The 27028-nt window shown below is 38.9% G+C and overlaps 1 protein-coding gene across 5 annotated transcripts in view; it reads right to left on the bottom strand.

The window, feature by feature from the left end:
- LOC106876470 (ras guanyl-releasing protein 3-like) overlaps positions 1-27028 on the bottom strand; it is a 188189-nt gene that overhangs the window by 13205 nt on the left and 147956 nt on the right. For all 5 annotated transcript variants that reach the window (XM_089352155.1, XM_089352158.1, XM_089352159.1 and 2 more), the window contains exons 10-17: positions 22721-22935; positions 19496-19682; positions 12596-12676; positions 11123-11224; positions 7146-7261; positions 6514-6652; positions 2723-2759; positions 1926-2024 (exon numbers count right to left, since the gene is read on the bottom strand). In XM_089352155.1, the coding sequence (XP_089208281.1) occupies positions 1926-2024; positions 2723-2759; positions 6514-6652; positions 7146-7261; positions 11123-11224; positions 12596-12676; positions 19496-19682; positions 22721-22935 (976 nt within the window). The remainder of the gene's footprint in view (positions 1-1925; positions 2025-2722; positions 2760-6513; positions 6653-7145; positions 7262-11122; positions 11225-12595; positions 12677-19495; positions 19683-22720; positions 22936-27028) is intronic.

Raw genomic sequence — 27028 nt, 5'->3', positions numbered from 1 at the left:
AATAAGAATGAAACAGCATGATGATTATCTAATCCTAGAAATTTGAAGATATCGTAATGGGTAAGCAAATAAAATATTTATATATATATATATATATATATATATATATATACAAGAAAAATAAGAAAATGGAGATAAATCAATTAACAAGTATATTTATTAATTGTAAAAATAAACATAATCACTTACTGCACATTCACACAAATTCAAAACAATATATATACATACATATATATATATATATATATATATATATATATATATATATATATATATATATACCTTCCCCCTCTCTCTCTCCCCATACCCACCTTCCCCCTCTCTCAATCCACCTTCCCTCTCTTATACCCACCCTCTCTCCTCTCTTTCTCTCCCCTCCTATACCCATCTTCCCCCTCTTCCCCCTCTCTTACATCCACCTTCCCCTTCCCCCTTCATCGTCAACACCCCCTCATAAGTTCATCCCACCACACCCCAACACACTCCTACTCTACCTTCCCACTCCACCCATGCCTTCCCCACCTCCCAACACCCTCACATCACGCCACACCAATACGCTCGCATCACGCCACGCACACACTACAACTGACCAACTCCTTTCTCCCTTCCCTATTTTCACACTACATAAGTCAAGATCACCAGCATTCTATCTCCCACACACAGCCCCTCGTTCTTCGATCACCGTTTGTTATCTCCCCCTTTTCTTAGCTCTCCTGAAAAAAGAATTTCTAACTTCCGGTCAGCCATTGTTATGATCAGCCATTATTATGATTGACCGTTGACTGGACACTATTCAATTTTTTTTCTCCGTGTTTTTCTCCTTGTCTCCGTATTCTTTCTGTTGAAGAGCGTAGCTCGAAACGTCAAAGACTTTCCGTATTCCCGAGCGTCATACTAATACATCCTTTTGTTATTTACACCACCTGTCCTCGTCTGTTGTTGTTTTTTCGTATATTCTCCCATATATATATACATATATATATATATATATATATATATATATATATATATATTCCATTTATTTTCTTCCTTACTCTTCAATTTAAAATTCGATTTCCATTCCCACCAAAATTTAGTTAGAAATGATTATCTCCCTTACAATAACTGGTCACCAGGTGACACTACATGTTTGAAATATTAAAAGATAATATAAATACTGATTTCTAACTTTTTTATAATGGAAAATGCTAATTTCTGACAGGAAATAGATGTATGCTGGAATAAACTGAAGTGATAGGAATAATGGTCTGATTTATGGCTGACAGAGTGACAACTTCGGGCATGTTTCAGTCTTATGAAACCTCATCAGTAAATTACAGACAATGTTGACTGGATGAATGAAGAGAAAGCAAAATGTGTGCTATGATTAGCAGTGTGGTCACTCACAGGCAACAGACATGAGGTCCATATCTTGTTAGTGAGCCTGTTACTCTCTTCTGATTAAAATTATCACTCATAACGTTTAACATCATTTATACTACTAAGAGTGTAGCCATTAATTCATAATGTTACTTAGCATCATTTCAATGAGAATTATAAGAAATTCATAACACACACACACACACACAGACACACACACACACAGATGAAGGCAGATGGCTTAGTGGTTAGGGTGTTGATTCCCAGACCAGGCATTGCATTGTGTTTTTGAGTAAAACACTTCATTTTACATTACGCTGCAATCACTACATCACCTGACATGTTGTACACCTGTACAGGTAATGTCAATTTGATGGAGGAAGCAAGCTTATGTGAACACAAACATTTGATCACTATAAACAAACCATCTGCGTGGCTGTTCAGCAAAAAAATTGCAGAACCCTCATACGTTGTCTAACAACAAGAGAGTCCATGATACAGACAGAGAAAGCAGGAGAGAGTATGAGGAGTTGGAATGAAGAGATAATTTTCATAAATAGACTCACCATTAAAAACAGAATCATGCCTGCGCGGACTGTTTAACTTTGGTCGACATTCCATAACAACCATATCTTTACAGTGCTTGTGTACATTGATGGTACAATCTGAAGGAAGAGATCATTGGAGAAAATGTAGAACATTATTATAGCAATTACTATCATTAATATTATTATTGAGTGAGAGAGCAGTGCATGCCATCAAAGTGACACTGAGGTACAATTATACGATTCTTATTTCTTTAGTGCCCACAGGGGGCTAAACATAGAGGGAACAAACAAGGACAGACAAAGGAGTTAAGTCGATTACATTGACCCCAGTGCATAACTGGTACTTAATTTATCGACCCCTGGAAGGGTGAAAGGCAAAGTCGACCTTGGTGGAATTTGAACTCAGAACATAACGGCAGACAAAATACCGCTAACCATTTCGTCCAGCGTGCTAACGTTTCTGCCACCTCACCGCCTTCAGCTTTCAGTTTCTGTCCGCCAAATCCAATCTTTGTTACATACATATGCACACAGACACATAATTTTTTGTTTCTTTCTTGCCCACAGGGGGCTAAACAAGGACAGACAAAGAGATTAAGTCAAATACATAAACCCCAGTGTGTAACTGGTACTTAATTTATCGACCCTGAAAGGATGAAAGGCAAAGTCGACTTTGGCAGAATTTGAACTCAGAACGTTAACGACAGATAAAATACAGCTAAGCATTTCGCACAGCATGCTAACGTTTCTGCCAACTCACCACCTTTACACACAGACACATAATACAAACTAAATGATAATACAAATATATCTACCTTTACATTTCCATCCTTGCTTAATGAGGCCCCAAAGCTAGAAAGAGAAATAATATAGATTATATTAGACATGTTATATTAAAATCATCATCATCACCATCATCATCATCATCGTTTAATGTCCACTTTTCATGCTGACATGAGTTGGACGGTTTGACTGAGGACTGGCAAGCCTGGAGGCTGCACCGGGCTCCAATCTGATCTGGCAAGGTTTCTACAGCTGGATGCCCTTCCTAACACCAACCACTCAATAAGTGTAGTGGATGCTTTTTACGTGCCACCGGCATGAGGGCCAGTCACACGGTACTGGCAACGACCACACTCGAATGGTGCTTTTTACGCATGATTAATTCAATATGAATAAATAAGCAATATACTTGATAGAGTAATTTGAATGTTAAAGGGTTAAATATGGAAGTAACTAAAACTAAATTGTATTTGATAGCATAAAAGACACATGGGCATATTAGATGCACGCCAAATTAAGCAGTGCATATTCAGGTAAAAGTTTTCCGTGCATTGAAGCATGTAATATTTAGAGCAATCTAACATCATCATCATCACCCAGTGTTTTAAATCCGGGTTTTGTAACCTGTTAATGGGGGTGGTCAGATCTACTTCAATGCCATAGCAACCGAGGTAGGCAGGTGCAGCCCACCCCAACCTTTGGGCTGGCTGATGCCCATTCTCCTTTGCTATCATGAGGCTGTTTTGGAGCTGGATTTTCTACAGGGAGCATGCCCTTTCTTATCCCCAACCTCAGTTTCTAGACATGAGTGGTCCTGAGACCAAGGCCTCTACCACGATCTTTAAGAAATGTGGTGGAAAACTAGCTCAGGAAGGTGGGGACACTACTCCCTGAGATCCCTTTCAAAGCCACATGGTTGTAAAGCGAGCTTCCTAACAATACAGCCATACCTCTGCCTATAGACAGCCAGTACCTGATCCTAAAGATTCTTCTGGTTTACTCTGTGTGTGTGTGTGTGTGTGTGTGTGTGTGTGTGTGTGTGTCTGTCTTTGTGCATGTGTGTGTGTGTGTGTATATCCATGTCCATGTATGTGTGTGTGTGTGTGTGTGTGTGTGAGTGCATGTGTGTGTGTCCATGTCCATGTATGAGCGTGTGTGTGCGTGTCCATGTTTGTGCATGTGTGTGTGTATGTCCATGTCTATGTAAAGTGCATGTGTGGGTATGTGTGTGTGTGTGCGAGTGTATGTGTGTATCCATGTTTGTGCATGTGTGTGTCCATGTCCATGTATGTGCGTGTGTGTCTGCATGTGTGTGTGTGCATGTGCACATGTGTGTCTATGTATGTGCATGTGTGTATGTGTACCTGTGTGTGTAATCATGTGCATATGTGTGTATGTGTGACTATGTCCATGCATGTGCATGAGTGTGTATGTGTGTGTGTATGTGTGTGTGTGTGTGTACATGTGTACATGCATGTGAATGTGTATGTGTGTGTCCATGTTTATGCATGTGTGAGTGGATGTGCCCATGTTTGTGCATGTGTGTGCATTCATTTATCTGCATGTGTGTGTGTGTTTCCATGTTTGTGTGCGTGTGCGCGTGTGTGTGTGTGATGTCTGTGTGTGAGAGATAATGAGAGACTGTGAGATCTAACATTTGTCATATGACACATAAAACTAATGATGTCTTAACAAAGTGTAATTGAGATAATTCTGTTTGCATAACGGTTTTAAACTGGTCTTGTCAGCTTACACCACATTTATATCACAACCACTACCACAACCACCACTACTGCCACTACTACCACCTTCCACCACCGTCCACCACCACCGCCTTCCACCATCACTACTAAAACCACCACCACCACTCACCACTACCATCTGACACCACCACCATCCAACACCACCATCCAACACCACCACCACCATGGTTACTACAACCACCTCTATCAGCTACTACCACCACCTACCACCACCACTACCACCACTACCACCACTACCACCAACACCACCATCAACACCACCACCACCGCCATTGTTACTACAACCACCTCTGTCGTCTACTACCACCAGCTTCACCACCACAAATTTCCCTCTACTACCACCTTCACTATCTGTCCACTAACATCACAGCAAATACTATTGCAACTACCCTTACTATCATGACCATCACCTAACACTGACATCACTGGTACTATACACTGAACAGCAGGGCAACTTTACCTTCACTACTACCACCTATACTCACCACTATCATCATCCATCACTAACAACCAACACCAACACCACAACTGCTACTACCACCACTACTACTACTACTACCACCACCACTACTACCACCACCACCACTATCACCACCACCACCACTTCCACTACTAACATGACCATCACAACTAGCACCACCATTACTACAACTACCAATGCCACAACCATCACCACTACCACCACCACTACCACCACCACCTCTACTATCACTACAACAACCACCACCACGACCACCACTTCCATTACCAACATGACCATCACAACCAGCACCACCATCATCATCACTACAACTACCAACATCTCCACTACCACCACCACCACCTCCTCTACCATCACTACCACCAACACTGCGACCACCAGTGCTACCCACTACAATCACAATCATCATCGTCATCATCGCACACCACTCCTACCATTCTTCACCTTTGTTTGCTGACAGCAACACCATCCAAACCACAGCAGCCATTTCCAGAATATGTTAGCATGACATTTGTTTTAAGGTTTGTGTTTCTTGTTTATTAATTCTATTCAAAAAGTTTTAATATCTCTGGACGTTATTTGCTTGCCAACTTTGAAATAATACAGGTCAGCATCACTTTGCTATCATACATCACCACCACCACCGCCAGCATCATCATCATTTAACATTCGTTTTCTATGCTGGCATGAGTTGGATGGTTTGGCAGGAGCTGGCCAGCAGGAGAGCTGCACCAGGCTCCAGTCATCCGTTTTGGCATGGTTTCTATGGCTGGATGCCCTTCCTAATATACATACATATATACATATACATATATATACAGCGGGCTTCTTTCAGTTTCCGTCTACCAAATCCACTCACAAGGCTTTGGTCAGCCTGAGGCTCTAGCAGAAGACACTTGCCCAAGGTGCCACGCAGTGGGACTGAACCCAGAACCATGTGGTTGGTAAGCAAGCTACTTACCACACACCCACTCCTGCACCTATATATATACATGACAGGCTTCTTTCAGTTTCCGTCTACCAAATCCACTCACAAGGCTTTGGTCAGCCTGAGGCTCTAGCAGAAGACACTTGCCCAAGGTGCCACGCAGTGGGACTGAACCCAGAACCATGTGGTTGGTAAGCAAGCTACTTACCACACACCCACTCCTGCACCTATATATATACATGACGGGCTTCTTTCAGTTTCCGTCTACCAAATCCACTCACAAGGCTTTGGTCAGCCTGAGGCTCTAGCAGAAGACACTTGCCCAAAGTGCCACACAGTGGGACTGAACCCAGAATTATGTGGTTGGTAAGCAAGCTACTTACCACACAGCCACTCCTGTGCCTACCAGATTTAAATTGTCTAAAAGAGCCTGCTAATTTTTGGAACTATCCAACTAAATTCAGACGCAAAATTTACAGCGCTAGTTCAAATCTCGTGGGAACTTGAAACTAAATTCTCACAATGTCATTACAACATTTTGTAGTCAGAATCAACAAAATAATATGAATAAATATTATATGCATGTGAAATACAATAGAAAAAAAACGATAATAAAGATGAAATGGATTTGATTATTTAATGATGTCTCACCAGCCCTGTACAATGAGTACAAAATGTTGGTTGAAAATAGGTTTTCTCATGAAAATCATGTTTGAAGCTGCTTCGCAGTGAATGGCAGTTGGCACGGATAAAATATGTTTTCATTTCGGATTTGCTTATCATACCATCCCTGCAGAGACAAACAAATTAGAGAGAGAGAGAGAGAGAGAGAGAGAGAGAGAGAAATAAATAAACAGAATAAATAAAACTCTTTTATAAATAATTTCATCTGAACAATATGCAAAAATCCAAATTTGTAAAATAATAATAATAATGATAATAATAATAATAATAATAATAATAATAATAATAATATTAATAAAAATAATAGGCGCAAGAGTGGCTATGTGGTGAGAAGCTTGCTTCCCAACCACATGGTTCCGGGTTCAGTCCCACTGTGTGACACTTTGAGTAAGTGTCTTCTACTACAGCCTCGTGCTGACCAAAGCCTTGTGAGTGGATTTGGTAGGTGGAAACCGAAAGAAGCCCATCATGTGTCTGTGTATTTGTGTGTGTGTGTTTACGTGTGTGTGTCTGTGTTTGTTGGTAAGCAAGCTACTTACCACACAGCCACTCCTGCACCTATGAATAATTAAAAATGAAAGTAAAATGCAGGTTCTTACTTATCGGCATCAAGGACACAAAAGGAATCAATGAATGGAAAATTTCCTGCAATTGCTTCAAACTCAGCATTACAGATGAAGCCATCTTTGTCGTGGTCGTAGTTCTTGAATACAGCCTGAAATGAGAATCAGAATATATGTCTCAGATAAAATTAGCAACACACCCGGACATTACTATCTCAAGTTCTAGAACTCCTAGGGCCAATTACCCAGTTTCCTAGGATTCCTAGGGTCAGTTGTCAAGATCACAACATTCCCCTGAATGGGATGCGGTCTGTTGCAGGGTTACTCTTTCACAAGTGATGCCCAGTCGGAGAATTGAAACTACAATCAGCACATGAGGCCTTGCACCTCCGCTTTGCATATTTAAAAATATAGAAAACCAACCATCTCAAAGATATTCCAAAAATTTTGCACCCTCTCTTACACACACACACACACACACACACACACACACACACACACACACACACACACACACACACACACACACACTCACACACTCATTTGCTTGTTTTAATCGGAGCAATAATAATACATATTATTAAGGGTCTACATCACTCTCATTGTCCTCATAATGGTAAACCCTTCGTCTGGAGAATAAATATCACCCATAATTTCTCCAATTGTAAAGATTTTACCAGACGAAGTGCTGGGTTTATTTCATCCTTGTTTCGTTGCAAAAAATATGTTTTCTTTTTGATTAAAAAGCAAAAGTAAACAACAGCTTTGAGGGATACCATTAACAATGAGTCATAAATACACTCCACGACAAAGCTGTAACATGATCGGTTGTCTATTTTTAGTATTTCATCTCCTTTTCCTACATGTGTTGTTCATTACCACATTAATGGGTATCCAGCAGAGATTAAATTTAGGCTGTTCCTGCTAACACCGGGGACACGGCACGATAAGGTTAGAAAAGTGCTGCAAATTGACAGGAGTTGTCATTTGATATTGTTGTTAATGTCAATTGTTGATATTATGGTGGTTTATGATACGTTGTGTAAATGTTATTTATGGATATTGCCGTACCATATTCGTTGGCGTATAAGATGCACTCCTGCATAAGATGCACTCATATTTTGCAAGCATATTATGTGGTTAAAAATGAATTTAATACGTTTAACTCTTTAGCATTCAAAGTAATCTGTTAAATGTAATGCTTGTTTCTTTACATTGTTTCAAATAAATCTTGCATTACTTTGTAGCTTCTAGATTCCAGTGACATCATCATCATCATTTAACGTCCGCTTTCCATGCAAGCATGGGTTGGACGATTTGACTGTGGACTGGCGAACCGGATGGCTACACCAGACTCCAATCTGATCTGGCAATGTTTCTACAGCTGGATGCCCTTCATAACGCCAACCACTCTGAGAGTGTAGTGGATGCTTTTTAAGTGCCACTGGCACAAGGGCCAGTTCGGCGATACTGGCAACGGCCACGCTCAAATGGTGTTTTTTACGTGCTACCTGCACAAGAGTCAGTCCAATGTTTTGTTCACATGCCACTGGCACAAGTGCCAGTAAGGTGAAGGTGAAGCTGGAAACAATCGCGCTCAAATGGTGCTTTTTACATGCCATGATTGGATATTTTTAGAATGACATTGTAGGCTAAGTGCAAGAGGCTGGATCAGGGCAATTTGAACATTAAAACAGGTGGAATATTTGGGCCAGATATTCTTTTACTCTTTTACTTGTTTCAGTCATTTCACAGCAGCCATGAAGGTGTACCACCTTTAGCCGAACAAATTGACCTCAGGACTTATTCTTTGTAAGCCTAGTACTTATTCTATCGGTATCTTTTGCCGAATCACTGATTTACGGGGACGTAAACACACCAACATCGGTTGTCAAGTGGGGAACAAGCACAGACACATTTCCATCTACCAAATCCACTCACAAGGCTTTGGTCGGCCTGAGGCTATAGTAGAAGACATTTGCCCAAGGTGTTGCACAGTAGTTCCCATGCTCGCCTCACATAAAAAGCTTTCATGCTGGTCCCACATAAAGAGCACTGGTGCTGGTGCCACATAGAAAGCCCCCATGCTGGAGCTATGTATAAAGCACCCATGCTGGCCCTACATAAAAAGCTTTAATGCTGGTGCCACATAAAAAGCACCCTGTACACTCTGTAAGATGACTAGAGTTAGGAAGGACATCCAGGCATAGAAACCATGCTAAAACAGACAATATTGACTTTATTTTATCAATCCTGAAAGGGTGAAAGCAAAGTTGACCCCAGCAGAATTTGAACTCAGAACGTAAAACGCTGAAAGAAATTCAGCTAAGCCTTTTGCCCAGCGTGCTAACCACTCTGCCAACTCACTGCCAAATAAAAAAAAATTAAGACAATGATGATGAAAATAAACAAAGAAAAAGCAAAACGAATAAGAAAAATTATTATTGTTCTTGTTGTTATTGTTGTCATCATCATCATCATAATCATTATCATTACATCTGGAATTTAAGATATTTGTCCTATTTTTTCATGTCAACAGAGCTATTTCATAAGAAAATCCCACAAGGGAGTTAACTATTGAAATCATTTTCTTCTCTCTGTGTCTCTTACTCTGTCTCTCTATCTATCTCTATCTATATATCTATCAAAACACCACTCTCACTACCACTCCCACTGTTACATGAGAAAACAAATGTCAAATTCTTTACATGGCTGATATCAAAAGCTTGCAGGGCGTCCATTTGAAAAGCTATGGAAATCACACACCTTTCTGACTTTCTCATCATTTCATGCCTTATTCCACATTATGTGTCCTGCATCCACTACACCACACGCACACACACACACACACACACACACATATATATTCTATACATTTTTAATGGTTTCAGCCATCTAAATCAGTCATGCTGGAGCATCAAGTCCATGGATTTATAGGTGTAGGCATGGCTGTGGGGTAAGGAGTTTGTGTGTCTATGCATGTGTGAGTGAATCCTTATTTATTTGTGTTTGTTAGTTGTCTGTGTATATGTGTTCAGCTGATATACCCTCCAACCTTCATCAGGTGTCTTGGGGAAATTTCGAACCTGGGTTCTCATTCCTAAGGTATTTTTTTATGTTCTTCTTCTTATTATTATTATTATTATTATTATTATTATTATTATTATTTTATGTTTGACTTTTGTTTTGCATTTGTACAAGTTGGATCCAAGTCTCACCCAGAGACCTCAAGAGACAACAAGTTAGAAGTTCATGTAGGTGTTATGCCTAGGGTACCATATATTTGGATTTGTACAGTTTTGTTCAAGTGAATGTTTAAGAAACCATAAGAAAATTATGTTTGCTTTAAAATTTGAGATCACATAGACAGTATTTTACGTAGGATATGGGCAGTTCCCATGAGCACTATCTTTTGAACTTCAGCCATTTTGGGGTTTCCTGGTATCTGAGCTAGGTAGTAATCAGCCCGTTTCGCTGTCATTCCCAGGGCACCTATGACAATAGGTATTGTTTTCGTCTTCAGATTCCACATTTTGCTAATTTCTATTTCAAGATCTTTATATTTGCTCAGTTTTTGGTAGGTCTTGACAGATACGTTTATATCGATTGGGACAGTCATATCAATGAGGAGGCATGATTTTTGTCTGAAGTCTTTCAGTATGATTATTATTATTATTATTATTATTATTATTATTATTCAGGTTACTGCCTGGAATCAAACTTGGAATCTTGGAGTTAGTAACCCGCGCTCTTAACTACTATGCCATATGCCGGTAGGCAATTATGGAGTGAATTTTTGGGCTTATAAATCTAATATTTTCCTATCCTTTAGGAATGAGAACCCAGGTTTGAAATTTCCCCAAGACACCTGATGAAGGCTGGAGGGTATATCAGTCGAAACGTTGTGTTAACAACAAACAAGATGAGGACAAATATCTGTCAAATGTAAATAATGTAAATAATGTACATAATTCCTCATCTCTTCTTAAATATAGATCTGTATAGAAACTTACCTCCACCATATTATGCACGTGTTTGTTTATAGTTTCTGCATCTGGTGGACTTACTCCTGCAACCCAGTCAGCGAACACAACAGGCTTTGTAGGAGTAACTGGCTGCAAAACACAAAGAATAAATACATAGAAATAGAAATTTAGAGACATTTCAATGTTGAATGCAGCAGTAGCAGCATCGTCATCATCATTGTCATAATCGTTGTCATCATGTCGCACTGTCACAGTCATTTTGACGTCTGCTTTGCCATGCGCACATGGGCCAGGCAAAACTCGTTGAGGCAGGTTTTCAACAGTCAGACGTCCTTCTTGTTGCCAAACCTTATTTGCTCTCAAGTAAGTTAATATTTCTCGGTGGCCAGACATGTTTTTATTTTTTGGAAAAGATTGGCAATGACAGATGCTGTTTACAATGAAGAACACACATTCACAACCATCATCATCATAATGCAGTGTTTTCAATCCGGGTTTTGTCTACTGTTAAGAGGGATGGCTGGGTCTACCTCAATGCCATAGCAACTGAGGTAGGCAGGTGCAGCCCACCCCAACCTTTCGGCTGGCTGGTACCCATTCTCCTTTGCTGTCATGAGGCTTTTTTGGAGCTGGATTTTCTACGGGGATCATTCCTTCGCTTACCCCCAACTTCAGTTTCTAGACATGAGTGGTCCCGAGACCAAGGCCTCTACCACGATTGTTTTCAGGTATTGTTTTCAGTCATGTTTGTTTGTTTATCTATGGACAAGATATCTCAAGAACCGCTGGATGGATTCGGATGTAACTTTCAGGGATGTTTGGCCTCATAACTGACACAAACTGATTAGATTTGGGGATTGATCCGATACCGGACAAGGATTCTGGATTATTTTCCCTGTTTTTTTTTTACTTAATTTTTGAGAGCAGTCAGGTTCATTTTTAGTATTCTAGTTTGTGAGAGCAGTCAAGTTTATTTCAGGTATTCTCATTTTAAAAATCATCTCTGTCTAATCATTGAGAGGATGTTGGCAGAACTTTGTGCTCTTGTTATTATTATTATTATTATTATGGCTGGCCGCCCACACTTTTTTCTGCAAAACAGGGGTAGCTTATCCTGTTCAGGCTATATTATTAGCATTATCCTGCGTTTGAGAATTTAAAATCACTTCTTTAACTTTCTAAGACATCTCAACGCTTCTAAAAGCAGACTTCGTTTGTTTGTTTACGTTCATCGTAATTTGAACTCCTCCTCGTCATCGGCGTCATCGGCGTCGGTGGCGTCAGCGTCATCATCATTAATATTGCATGTCTTTGTTTTGGTATTAAAACTGAAAATATCGACTGCTTTTTTAAAAAAAGTTTGGACTTGGGTTTGCACCTCCTGAGCAAATTTTGTTCCCGTATTTATGCCTGAGAGCATCGACAACAGCAAAATAAGACAGAAGACAAGAAGAACAAATGGTGAAAGTGAGTGAAAGAGGTAGATATAAAATGACTTACTGCACTCAATGATGACCGAGGCTCCCGTGCGAGCGATAATTCATAGATATTATCCTCTGTGTAATGCATATCAAGAGACAACTGCAAACACAAAAAAAAAAATTAAGAAAATATGAGATAAATAGAGTCGAGAAAATTATTAAAGATGATAATCATTAACAACAACAACAACAGTAAAGATCGGTTTAACAAGCATCTCGATGTCCAGTAATTTTAAATCCGGGTTTGTCTCCGTTAACGGAGGTGGCCAGATCTACCTCACTCTTACAGCAACAGCTCTCACACCATCTCACCCAGTTTTGGGTGTCGTCCCTCTTCAAGTCAACCCTCCCAATCTCCTCCTCCACCTGTCTCCTCTACGTTTTCTTTGGTCACCCTTGCTTTCATGATTAATTCACTTTAAACTCAAGCACTCTCTTCAGAACATGATCCTCATCCGTCCTCAACACATCCATACCACCACACTCCATTTGCCCTTGCCAGTTGTTCCACCGATTCCTCCAACCCCAGCATCCCCATCAAGGCCCCAGCATCCCCATCAAGGCCCCAGCATCCCCATCAAGGCCCCAGCATCCCCATCAAGGCCTCAGCCCTCCTTTCGTCCATTTGTTTTTGGTGTTGTTGTTATTATGAAGACAGTGACTTTGAAGTTTCAGCCTGTTGGCCTTCATTAAGCTGCACTACATTTGGGTTTCTTTTTGGCTTTATATAATCTTTGGTAAATCGCTTTTCTGCAGAAGGTGGAGCTATGTAAAATGATAATTCGGCTTCTTGGACACACATTAGGGGAATAGATGTATAAGAAAGGGGATAGAAGAGAATAAAAGGTAATAGTGATATAAGGGAGTTTGGGTGTTAATATGTCTAATCAATCTTTTTTTTTTTTCAGGTTAGAGGCTAATTTTAGATCATTTAAAGAAAAAATGAATACACACACACACACACACACACATGCATATAATACATCAATTCCTGTAAGATTATATGTACTTTATGTATTTAATGTTTTCATGCAGCCATTTTCAAAATTAAAAACAGGAATATGAAATTATCAACCAAGCCATATAAGTTTACCATAATTGGCAAAAACATTTATTTTCATCCATTTCATAAAAACATTTCTTTCGATATATTTCTTAAAAGACGGAAGGAAATTAAAATGTGTATGGGAATTAAGGCAAAGTATGAAAATGGTTTATAATTTCGAAATGTCATTAATTCCAGGCTTCATTTTCAGAGAACCAATATGAGATTCAACTTTAAATGGTCATTGGATAAATTTGTTTCAGAACAGAAGTTTTGTTCTTAAGAAATTTTGAAGAAGTTTGCTCACACAAATACATGATACTAAGTACTGAAAGAAAAGCCCAAGTATAATTTTTCAAATGAGGAAATATTTTATTTGAGAAAAAAACATATAAAAGCTGATTAAATTTGCTTCTTTATGCATGTTTTTTTAATATGATGTTTGATTGGCAGGCTATCAGTTCTATCTGTAATTCATGTGGGAGTTCTACACAGCTGAAGTTAAGTGAATTCAGGAAAAAACCTGATTTCTTCTACTTTGGAATCATCATTATTGGAAAAGTGCTCTTGAGAAACAACTCTTCTTAATTCAGAAATGATTTCTTTCATGAATGAAGAAGAAAAATTTGCTCCACTTTCTTGACGAAATTCCTCATAACATGAGAAATGAGCCAAATTATTAATTTTTACCTGGGCTTCAAGTAACGAAACTTTTACCTTGAATACCTTGATGCGTGTGAATAGATCACAGATCAAATTGTTTTTCGCCCTCCTCCTTGCAATTTTATATTAAATTGGTTCATGTGACCAGCCTGTCAAATCCATAGAAATGTTAATCTCTACAGCTTGTCACCATTTGTTAATAATAATAATAATAATAATAATAGCTCTGGTTGGTTCTTCTCTCTTAGAAATATTTCAATTTCATTTCTAATATAAAATACTTTTAATAGGACCATTCTACAATTTAGCCATGATAAGACAAGTCATGAAACACAAAATCAATATCTGTTGAAAATCATGATGATTAATTAGGAATATGGCAGTAAATGAAATTCCCAGCTAACACAATGGGGTTTCATGACACATGACAAAGCAGCATAGCAGCCAAATATGTGGTACATAATGTTTGTTCCTGTATAGATACAGTAAAGAAACATAGACTGACTCTCCACCAATTTTGTGAGCTTTTGAAATTTGTCCTACAAAAATTTATTTAACCATTTCTTCTGCTATAAGATGTAACATTTCATAACTGTTCACCATCTCCACCACCACCACCACCACTTAATGTCCATTTTCCATCCTGGAAAACTCCAATGTCTGCTTTGGCACATGGTTTCTACCGCTGGAAGTTCTGCCCAATGCTAAACACTTCACAGAGTGTAGTGAGGGTCTTTTTACATGGCACCAGCACAAGTAATATCACCCAAGTAACTGATAAGACAATAACCCTTCAACTGGGTTTAGCAGGGGGGGGGGGGAGTGTATAGTAATGAGTTGGGTGGCTTCATGCCAGGCGATGAGGGGTTAAAGTATGATAGAGGAAAAGAAATGGGTGTCTTAAGATAGAGGAGGTACAGGGCTACCCCATTTGGATAAGAAGAGGAGATGGAGATGAAGAAGTGTCAGGGCATTTCCTTAAGTTACAGGAAGGTGAACATAAAGGGTCCAGAGGATTGGACAAGATAAAGTCTTTTGACATTTCTTTGAAGATGTCTCCTTTAGCTGTTTATGCCTATTTCAACCAACATTACAAATAAATGCTACAATATTTACATTATTTACATTTGACGGATATTTGTCCTCATCTTGTTTGTTGTTAACACAATATTTCGGCGGATATAACCTCCAGCCTTCATCAGGTGTCTTGGGGAAATTTCAAACTTGGATTTTCATTCCTGAGGTATTTTTCAATGTTATTATTATTATTATTATTATTATTATTGTCATTATTATTATTGTTATTGTTGTTGTTCAGGTCACTGCTCGGAATTGAACTCGGAATCTTGGGGTTAGTAGCCCGCGCTGTTAACCACTATGCCATATGCCTGTCAAATGTAAATAATGTAAATAAAGTACATAATTCCTCATCTCTTAAAAAATATAGACCTGTATAAATGCTACAAGTTGCACCATATCAGATGTCTCAGTCAATTCATCACAAGTGAGAAAGGGTCACAGAAAACTCTTGAATTTTGTTGATCACTTGAGAAATTATATTATTATATATATATAGGCGCAGGAGTGGCTGTGTGGTAAGTAGTTTGCTTACCAACCACATGGTTCCGGATTCAGTCCTACTGTGTGGCACCTTGGGCAAGTGTCTTTTAATATAGCCTTTGGCCGACCAAAGCCTTGTGAGTGGATTTGGTAGACGGAAACTGAAAGAAGCCCGTCATATATATGTATACATATATATATATATGTATGTGTGTTTGTGTGTCCGTGTTTGACCCCCCACAACATCGCTTGACAACCAATGCCGGTGTGTTTACGTCCCCGTAACTTAGCGGTTCGGCAAAAGAGACAGATAGAATAAGTATTAGGCTTACAAAGAATAAGTCCTGGAGTCGATTTGCTCAACTAAAGGCAGTGCTCCAGCATGGGCACAGTAAAATGACTGAAACAAGTAAAAGAGTAATAGAGTAAAAAAACTATTTCCATTAAATAAATTTTATATTAATCTTATAATGTCTCCGCCCTGCCTAATGTGAAAAAGAACTAACATCCTGTTTACAGTTTTAGAAAATGACATTTAAAAAAAATGAAAGTTTAAAGTGAAACTTAGAAAGGTTTGCATCTTTTCAGTATGGAAATTTCTTTAATGTGTATAATTCTACCATTTGCCAGAATTTTCTCTGACACTCAACTAATTCTACTATCAACTTCTTTCAGACAATACATATTTCTAACATAAGGTCAACATCACAAATTTATGATGGAGTGAATGAAAAGTATAGGTTAGTAAATTACTTAATTGATCCTCAGGTCTTAATTAGAATTTATTGTACCAACCCTGGATGAGACAAGAAGCAATTTTAAATTCAGAATGTTTTGAACTCATAATGGAAAAGAACCACAAGGCAATTCCTCCATTTCTCAACCATTTCTGCCTGTTTCGTGTAATCATATCTGGTATTAAGGAAGGATAGGAAAATATTAGATTTATAAACCCTAAAATTCACTCCATAATTGCCCATGGGCATATGGTGTAGTGGTTAAGAGCGCAGGCTACTAACCCCACAAGATTCCGAGTTTGATTCCAGGCAGGGACCTAATAATAACATCAAAAAAATACCTTAGGAATGAGAACCCAGGTTCGAAATTTCCCCCAAGACACCTGATGAAGGCTGGAGGGTATTAACAACAAACAAGATGAGGACAAATATCCATCAAATGTAAATAATGTAAATAATGCATCATCATTTAATGTCTATTTTCCATGCTGGCATGGGTTGGATGGTTTGATTGAGGTCTGGAGAGCCAGCAGATGCACCAGACTCCAATCTGATCTGGCAATGTTCCTACAGCTAGATGCCCTTCCTAACGTCAACTACTCCGAGAGTGTAGTGGGTGCTTTCTACATGCCACTGGCACAGGAGTCAGTCAGGTGGGCCTGGCATCAATCATGTTCGGATAGTGCTTTTTACATGCCACCAGCACGGAGGCCAGTCAGTGGGTACTGGCATTGACCACATTCAGATGGTGCTTTTTACATGCCACTGGCACAGAAGCCAGTCGAGGGGCACTGGCCACAGCTACAATATTGGTTTTACTTGACTCAACAAGTCTTCTCAAGCATATCATATCACCCAACGTATCAGAAGTATTCTTAACAGGGTCAGACATGCATGGCTGCAATCTTACTTTAGTTGCCGGGTCTTCTCAATCACAGCATATCTCCAAAAGTCTTGGTCTCCTGTCATTGCCTCTGTGAGGCCCATTTCAAACGTATTGAATTCAAATCAAGAACTTGCTTTCTCTTAGAATTTACCAAGTATCTTTGTCTGTTTTTTGTTTTTTCTTGCCTTCTGAAAAGTACCATTATTATTCATGCATAAGTTGCCTCTCTAATTTAATATTAAATCTTGGCATAAGATTTTCCCCTTCATTTTCAAACTTTGCTTCATCTACAAATCACATACCAGTTTTATTTCAGTTAAAAATGAAGTATAAAATAGTACAACCCGTACACTAGCAAATACTGTAATATTTCTTTGAGTGTTGAGATTTTCTTTTAGAATGGATTATCTATAAATGTATAACAAAGTCATTTTCTTTGGATGTTATACAAATTAATTGATTTAATTAATACAATTAGCTAATTATTTCTAAACGGTTAAAATATACATACAGAGATCATTGGCAGCATTATCATTTTGTTATTGTAACAGCGTTCTGTCGAACAAACTAGTGAGTGGAAGTGTACTGCTGTACATGCGCATATTTCTATTTTATTTATTTATTACTTCTATTACGGGTGTCAAACCATGAATAGAAAATGTGAAAATGATCTGGTCAGGTTCTGTTACATTAGCAGCAAGGTAACAATGCCTGATCAGCATTCTAAAATTACTCAGTTTGTAAAATCATGTTACCATGATTACTATTTTGGAATCAGACAGAGAGATCAAGATAAAAATGTTTATTCTTCAGATATGTTGTAGAATACGAGTTGAATTCTTAAAACAATGGAATAAAGTTAACATGAAATTTCTATCTTTTGGTGTTCTGATGGTGCAGAGAGAATGAAAGAATCATATAACAGATGGTTATTTTTGTATGACTCACCCAGAAAATCAGTTTATATTTTAAAATGCTAAAAATAAGTTGCTGTTCTATTTTACAACCATTGAAGTGTAGTTATATTTAAAGTATTTTTTAAAGCAAAGATTTTAACGCAGAATTTTTGGTAGCAACAAAACTAAAGGAATATTTAACCATTATGAAATTTACAGATGCAGGAAAAAAAAAACTAGAACTCTGTCAGTTATGAAGATAAGGGTTCCAGTCCATCAGTTCAACAGAAAAGCTTGCTTATGAAATTAACCTGCAAGTGGCTGAGCACTCCACAGACACGTGTACCCTTAACAAAGTTCAAGGAAATTCTGTGTGACAAACAGTGTGACAAGACGGATTCTTTAAATTACAGGTATAACTCATTTTCACCAGCTGAGTGGACTGGAGCAATGTGAATAAATGTCTTGCTTAAGGATACAATGTACCACTGAGAATCAAATTCACAACCTTATGATTGTGAGTCAAATAACCTGACCACTAAACCATGCACATTCACACTAGAGATGTAAATAAAAAGAGTAAACACCATGTTTTGCATCCTGATGTCTTTTCTGCCATAAAACCTGTCTCACAATTCAAAAGTTCCAATACAAACAATACCCAAGAACACAGAGTTCACTAAAGATGGTTATCTTGAATATGATGGTATGGAACCCTCAGCGTCATATCAATCCTGATGCACTGATTAAAAACCAAAACCTTTAACTCGAGAGTAACCGAGTTCCCTAATTAGGGATTTAGCTATGTCAAGAGTTTGCCCAGCTCCTTTGCTTATGTCTTGACGAAACCATTTACATGCACCAGAAACAACCTGCTTCTATTATCACAGAAGAGATGAAGAGCTTTGCTAGTTTTTCTCACTTTGTAATAACACTTCATAAATATAATACAGGAACATTGGAGGGTTAGTTGAAGGTGCCCTTAAGTCTGCTTTTCTCATTTGTACTCTAATCTGAACTTGAAGTCTAAGAAACAAGAGAAAGGCATTTGCTTTATCATAATCAGTGCAAAATAAAAAAGATATTTCAAGTAACACGAAAAATGTGCCCATTGCTGTGGTATTGTACTTACCCGAAGAGTATTAACAAGGTCCATATTGGTATCAAGTGGAAGGTTTTCATTTTGTAGGCAAGTAAGTTCTTTAAAGATTTGATAAAGTTGAACCATTTTACGGAAGTGAATTAAGCTGGTGGAGACTCCATCAACTTTGTCAGCAAGGGCTGTATGAAGTGAAATCAAATCCTTTAAGTGAACCCCTCTGGAAATGAAACACAGTTTATATATAATGTAAGAGAATAATTTGGGTTGGAATTATACATTTATAGACTGAAATAATAAAGTTGGTTCTTAAACAGGACAATTATGTCTGGAAACTTGGAAGCAAGCACAGCAGTCATTGTTAATCATCACCACCAAAAATATTGAAATAAATGTATATCAATGTTCAGCTTCAAATTCTGCAGGTTAGTTCCGGGACAGAAGGTATAAATGTGAAATTAGTTCCAGAATGGTTTTAGGTTCAAATTCACTGCAGGTACCCTGGGCAAGTGTTTCCTTCCATAGCTACTGACTGACCAAACCTTTGTGAGTCAACTTCAGTCCATGGAAATTGTGCAGAAATTATTCCTATTCTTAAGTGATAAGCATAAATTTACTAAGGCTTTCGGTATCGTTACCAAAGTCTGCTCCATATACAGGTATCAGAACCAGGGCTCTGGCTTAACAAGAACTTCCTCCTTCCCTTCCTTTAGTTTGATAAAAGGATGTACTTTTATAAAAGGATGTAGGCACTGTTCTTCTTCCTATGACTCATAGAACCTCTGGCAGACAGGATTGACTATGCATCTCCACAAGTATACATGGGCCTGGGTCAAGAATTTATAAGGAAAACAGGCAATTACATATGCATACAGAACTCTTCTCTCCATGCCACTGATGTTTATCCAAGTGAAGGGCTGATGCAGCTTAGCACAGAATGATCACAGATATTACAGAATGATCACAGTTATTATACAACGATTACAGAATGATCACAGGTATTGCTGTCAGATCATAAAGGGCTGAATCAGGTATCAGCCAATCTTTTCAGTTTCACCAATCCACAGATGTGTGTGTGTGTGCACGCATGTGTATGTGTATATGTATATGTCTGTCTCTGTGTTTCTATGTTTGACCCTCACCACAACCACTTGACAACTGCTGTTGGTTTGTTTACATCCCCATAGCTTAGCAATTCAGCAAAAGCAACTGAAAGAGTAACTACCAGACTTTACATGAAAAAATTTGGGTCAATTTGTTTGATTAAAGCACCTTCAGGTAGGGGGGCTCCGAAAGGGGTCTCAGGGAGTAGTGTCCCTGCCTTCCTGATCTAGTTTACCACCACATTTCTTAAAAACCATGGTAGAGGCCTTGATCTCAGGACCACTCATGTCTAGAAACTGAGGTTGGGGGTAAGCAAGGGTATGCTCCTCATAGAAAATCCAGCTCCAAAAAAGCCTCATGATAGCAAAGGAGAATGGTCACCAGCCAGCCCAAAGGTTGGGGTGGGCTGCACCTGCCTACCTCAGTTGCTACGGCATTGAGGTAGATCTGGCCACTCTCGTTAACGGGGACAAAACCCGGATTTAAAACACTGGATGACGATGATGATGATGATGATTAAGATGATGATGATGATGATTATGATGATGATGATGATGATGATGATGATGATGATTATGATGATGATGAAGGTGGTACTCCAGCTTGGTCTCAGCCTCTGGCTGAAACCAGTAAAAGATGAAAAACAACAAAACGATAATTAGAAGCTAACAGCCTGGCGAACTAGTAAAAGAGTTAATTATGAAGAATAATTTAAAATTTTGTTTTTTTAAATCTTCCAAAATGTAAAAAACTGTTTCATGACATTTAGAAAATAGCCATTGGTCAAAACCTTTCATCACATGATGTACAGCAACTTCAAACATCGCATCAAAGTAGAAAGGATATAAGAGGGAGATGGAATTCTTCAAAGTAATGTTTTCCAGGCGGCACAAACGTCTAGGAAGGATTTTGAAGTAAGAAACATTGGGATAATTGTTAAGAAGGGAGGAAAATAACAATTTTGATTTTTTTTTTTTTTTCTCAGGGGAAAAAATAATATTCGTTGTCATTGAAACGTTAGTGGTGAAACAGTAATATTTAGCAGATGGTGCTTTATCATTCATCAACACCTACGGTACCACTACCACCACCACCACCACCACCACCACCACCACCACCACCATCATCATCATCATCATCATCATCATCATCATCATCACCACCACCACCACTATCATCATCATCATTATCATCATCAGCAGCATCACCATCAGCTCCACCATTATAACCATCATCATCCCCACCATCACCATCACCATCATCATCATCAGCTCCACCACTACAACCATTATCATCACCATCATCATCATCATCATCAACAACATCATAGTTACCAAAACCATCACCTCCAACACCACCATTTTTAAATTCAGGTTTTGTCCCCGTTAATGGGGGTGGCCAGATCTCCCTCAATGCCATAGCAACTGTCTTCACACCATCTCACCATCTCTCCCAGTTTTGGGCATTCTCCCTTCTCAAGCCAACCCTCCTGATCTCCTCCTCCACCTGTCCCTTCCATGTTTTCCTCGGTCTGCCTCGCTTTCGCGGTCCATTTACCTCAAACTCAAGCCCCCTCCCCAAAACATGCTCCTCGTCCCTCCTCAACACATGCCCATACCACCGCAATCCATTCGCCCTTGCCAGCCGTTCCACCAATTCCTGCAACCCCAGGACCTCATCAAGTCCTCAGTCCGCTATCCTTTTATTATACATTAACCTCTCAACCAACACGAAGCTACCTCTTGCAGTACCATTCCTCCACCCAGCCAAAGGGTCCATTATCTTGCAAGTTACTTGGCAACCCTTCTGGTGATGGTGCTACATAAAAAGCACCCTGTACACTGTAAAGTGGTTGGCATTAGGAAAACCATCCAGTCGTAAAAACCATACCAAGGCAAACAACAGCACCTGGTGCAGTCCTCTGGCTTGCCAGCTCCTGTCAAAACCATAGAAACCATGCCAGCATGGAAATCAAATGTTAAATTTTAAATGATGATGATGATGATAAACATTAACAAAAGAAGATAAGGAAAAAGAAAAGAATAACAATACATCATTAAGGTACCACACCTATGAAACTTTAAAAAAAAAAGAAGAAAAAAACATGACAAAAATAGTCTGTAATTAGTAAGAAAGAACAGTGTATCCACTTACAATATAGGTACTCGAAAACCCGTACACTGTTGATATTGGCGCCGGTAATTACTAAAATTGTTGTTGGTAGACAATAATTCTGTCAATTCTATGAGGAGTTTCTGTGTATCTGAAGACAAACAAGCATTGGTCTTGCTAAGTCGAGCCAAAGCACTGTGAGTTAGACCACCAACCACAGCCATCAATGTATTGAAGTTCTGTAAATTTCGAAGTTTCTGGAAAATGATTTGTAAAAATAGAGATTAAAAAATAATTTGGGAAAAAAAAGGATTAAAATAACAACAGTTTCAAATTTTAGCACAAGGATAATGGTTTTAGCGAAAGGTGGGGGTGTCTTCTACTATAGCCCTGGGCCGACCAGAGCCTTGTGAGTGGATTTGGTAGACGGAAACTGAAAGAAACACATTGTATGTATATATGTGTGTGTGTGTGTGTGTGTGTATGTGTGTGTGTGTGTGTGTGTGTGTGTGTGTCTGTGTTTGTCCCCCCAACATCGCTTGACAACCGATGCTGGTGTGTTTACGTCCCCATAACTTAGCGGTTCGGCAAAAGAGACCGATAGAATAAGTCCTGGGGTCGATTTGCTCGACTAAAAAGGCAGTGCTCCAGCATTGTCACAGTCAAATGACTGAAACAAGTAAAAGAGAGTAAAAGAGAGTAAAAGAGAGTAAAAGAGAGTAAACACAAAGCATAAAAAAATTCTTGATTCTGTAATTTGATTATTTGCATAAAGTACACAAATGGCCCTTAAAAGACTTTCTGTCATTAAAGAGGCCCGCAATGTAATTCAAGTTCGTTAGGCCTGGTTTAAACCAATCTCATTGATTCATTTAATTTCACACTGTTTTCCTTTTTCCCGATCTCTACTTCATCCATGTTGACTCTGTTACTCAATTTCTTTGATGTAATTCCCATAACCAGTTTAATCACACAATTAGCTGCTCTGTTTAGTACTAATTACTTCAGTATTAATTCATTTAAGTCCTTCTAAGTTATTTTAATATAATTTATCCTTCCATTCATTCTTATGGTACATCTTACAACTCTTCCTTAATATTAATAATAGTTTATTTAACTGTTGCCTCTTCTCGGCTTAAAATACAACAAACACATTAACTTTAGTGTTACCTGTATAATCACCTTTATTAAAATTCATTAACATTTCCTAATGACTTAAGCTCAAACAGTTTAAACCAGTAGCTTTACAACTTTTTTGATATCCAGACCTAAAGCTGGATTTTTCTAGAAGACCACACCAAAAGAAAAACTTAAATAAGTCAATTAAAAAGAATTTTATTCTTTTCTACTCTAGGCACAAGGCCCGAAGTTTTGGGGGAGGGAGCCAGTCGATTAGATTGACCTCAGTATGCAACTGGTACTTAATTTATCGACCCCGAAAGAATGAAAGGCAAAATCGACCTCAGTGGAATTTGAACTCAGAATGTAAAGACAAAATACCGCTAAGCATTTCGCCTGGTGTGCTAACGTTTCTGCCAGCTCAATGCCTGAAAGAAAATTTTATTAAGCAAAATGTCGTGCTTGAGAAGAAGACCAATCAAGCCAAGTGGAATGATAGTCGTGGCAGGTACTGGTGTCACGCAAGAGGCACCCACGGTGGTGGCACATAAAATCACCCATTACACTCTGAGAGTTGTTAGCGTGAGGAAGGGCATCCAGCTGTAAGAAAGCATGCCAAATCAGACTGGAGTTTGGTGCAGCCCCTCAGCTTACCAGCCCTGATCAAACCATTTAACCCATGCCAGATGTTAAATGATGAATACTGACTATAGAGAGGGGAACCATTAGGAGCTACCAGGAGGATACTTGAGGGTCACATGCTGCTCTGGGAGCCACTATTGAGACCCTTTGGTTTAAACAGTAATTTTCTTTCTTCATCCAATTCCATTTGTCCCATTGCCTTCCTGAATGCTACAAACTCAATTCTATTCCTTTACTTATTTCAGTTATTTGACTGTGGCCATGCTGGGGCATCGCCTTTAATCGAAAAAAATGACCCCAAGACTTATTTTTTATAAGCCTAGTATTTATACTATCAGTCTCTTTTGCCGAACTGCTAAGTTAAGGGGACATAAACACACCAGCATCGGTTATCAAGCGATGTCGGGGGGATAAATACAGGCACACAAACATATACACACACATAAATATATAAAAAAATATATATATATATATATATATATATATATATATATATATATACGATCGGCTTCTTTCAGTTTCCATCTACCAAATCCACTCACAAGGCTTTGGTCGGCCCGAGGCTATAGTAGAAGACACTTGCCCAAGGTACCATGCAGTGGGACTAAACCTAGAACCATGTCGTTGGTAAGCAAGCCACTTACCAACAGTCGCTCCTGCACCTATACACACACACACACACACACACACACACATATATATATATATGTATGCATGTATGTATGTATACACACGCACAATGGGCTTCTTTCAGTTTCCATCTACCAAATCCACTCACAAGGCTCGGTACCATTGTTCTTCCAGCTCTTAACACTTTGTTCTGAATTCATCATGTTGACAAGTGTAGGTCGAGGGGGGGACAAACACACATACACACACACACACATACACACATGGGCTTCTTTCAGTTTCCGTCTTCCATATCTCCTCACAAGGCTTTGGTCTTCTACTATAGCCTGAGGCTATAGTAGAAGACACTTGCCCAAAGTGCCATACAGAAGTACTGAACCTGGAACCATGTGGTTGGGAAGCAAGCTTCTTACCACACACCCCTGCCTGCACCTATCACTCATCTTAGAATATTTATTTATATATTTTTGTGTCTGTAATTTACCCATATTGCCCATTTGTAACTCTGTGGCTTTTGTTATCGGTTTTATGTTTCACATCCAGGATTGGTGCTAAACAATACTTTTCCTTCGTAATTTACCTGGAATTTCTAAAACACTCCTCCATTACACAATCAACTCACCTCGTTTGCAAAATTGAATACATTCCATTGTTAATTGTAATGTTAATGACTGAGACAGCAAAAGACCATCCTATGTACACACACACACACACACACACAAGTGGATTGGTAGAGATAGATAAATTCAAGGCGGTGAGCTGGTAGAAACGTTGGCACGCCGGGTGAAAAAATGGCAGTGTTTCGTCTGCCATTACGTTCCGAGTTCAAATTCCAATGAGGTCGACTTTGCCTTTCATCCTTTCGGGATCGATAAATTAAGTATAAATTATGCACTGGGGTCGATGTAATCGACTTAATCCCTTTGTCTGTTCTTGTTTGTTCCCTCAGTGTGTAGCCCCTTGTGGGCAATAAAGAAATAAGATACACATGAGTTTGTGCATGCGTGCGTGCGTGTGTGAGAGAGAGAGAGAGGTAGCTAATGATGCTTTCAATGAAAATATCAGGTGGTATTTGCCATCTCTCATATCTCAGTTACTGTTATCAGACTTTTGAAATAATTCACATTCCCCTCCAATGCTTACAGCAGGTCTTAGAGGCAGGAACCAAAATCTATGTGGACTCCAGCCCTTCACTCACCCCAAAAAGTGGAGCAAAGCACCACTGCAAAGCTGCACACAACTGCTTGGAAGTGAGTAGCATGCACCCAACCTTCTCTGAATCATAGCTTTGTTACCACATTATGCCTCCATCACCTAAACCAGGCCTGGCCAACTCGAATTACATCATGGGCCACTTTAATCACAGAAAGGTTTTTCAGGGCCACTTGTATACTGACAGAACTGAAAGCATTTTATTTTCTCATGCTATTATTACAATAAGTGGAGGTGTGTGGCTCAGTGGTTAGAGTGTCAGCACCATAATCGTAAGATTGTGGTTTCGATTCCTGGACCAGGCGACGCGTAGTGTTCTTGAGCAAAACACTTCATTTCACGTTGCTTCAGTCGACTCAGCTGGCAAAAATGAGTAACGCTGTGATGGACTGGCATCCCATCTAGCTGGGGAACACATACACCATTGAAACTAGGAAACCAGGCCCATGAGCCTGGCTAAGCTTTAAAAGGGTGCATTTATTTATTTTATTATTACAATAATGAATGAATGATCGTTGATTCAAAATGAAATATTATCATTGCAAAAGCAGTAGTATCTTTCTTTTTTTACTTTTCATTACAATCCTTAATTTTTGATAAAATTTTTTAAATGTTTGTTTAAATAAAACAGTTTCAAGAAAGTATCAGGTGGGCCACAAGATAAAAGTCTGCAGGCCTCAGGTTGACCAGCCCTGACCTAAACCATCAAATAGCTTTTGGTCCCACTTGCTTTAGTGCAAGATCCCT

Source organism: Octopus bimaculoides, chromosome 5 (genome assembly GCF_046866305.1).
Source record: "Octopus bimaculoides isolate indiv1 chromosome 5, ASM4686630v1, whole genome shotgun sequence".
Taxonomy (NCBI): Eukaryota; Metazoa; Mollusca; class Cephalopoda; order Octopoda; family Octopodidae; genus Octopus; species Octopus bimaculoides.
The sequence above is the reverse complement of the archived record's forward strand: the minus strand, read 5'-3'. Positions and strand labels throughout refer to the sequence as shown.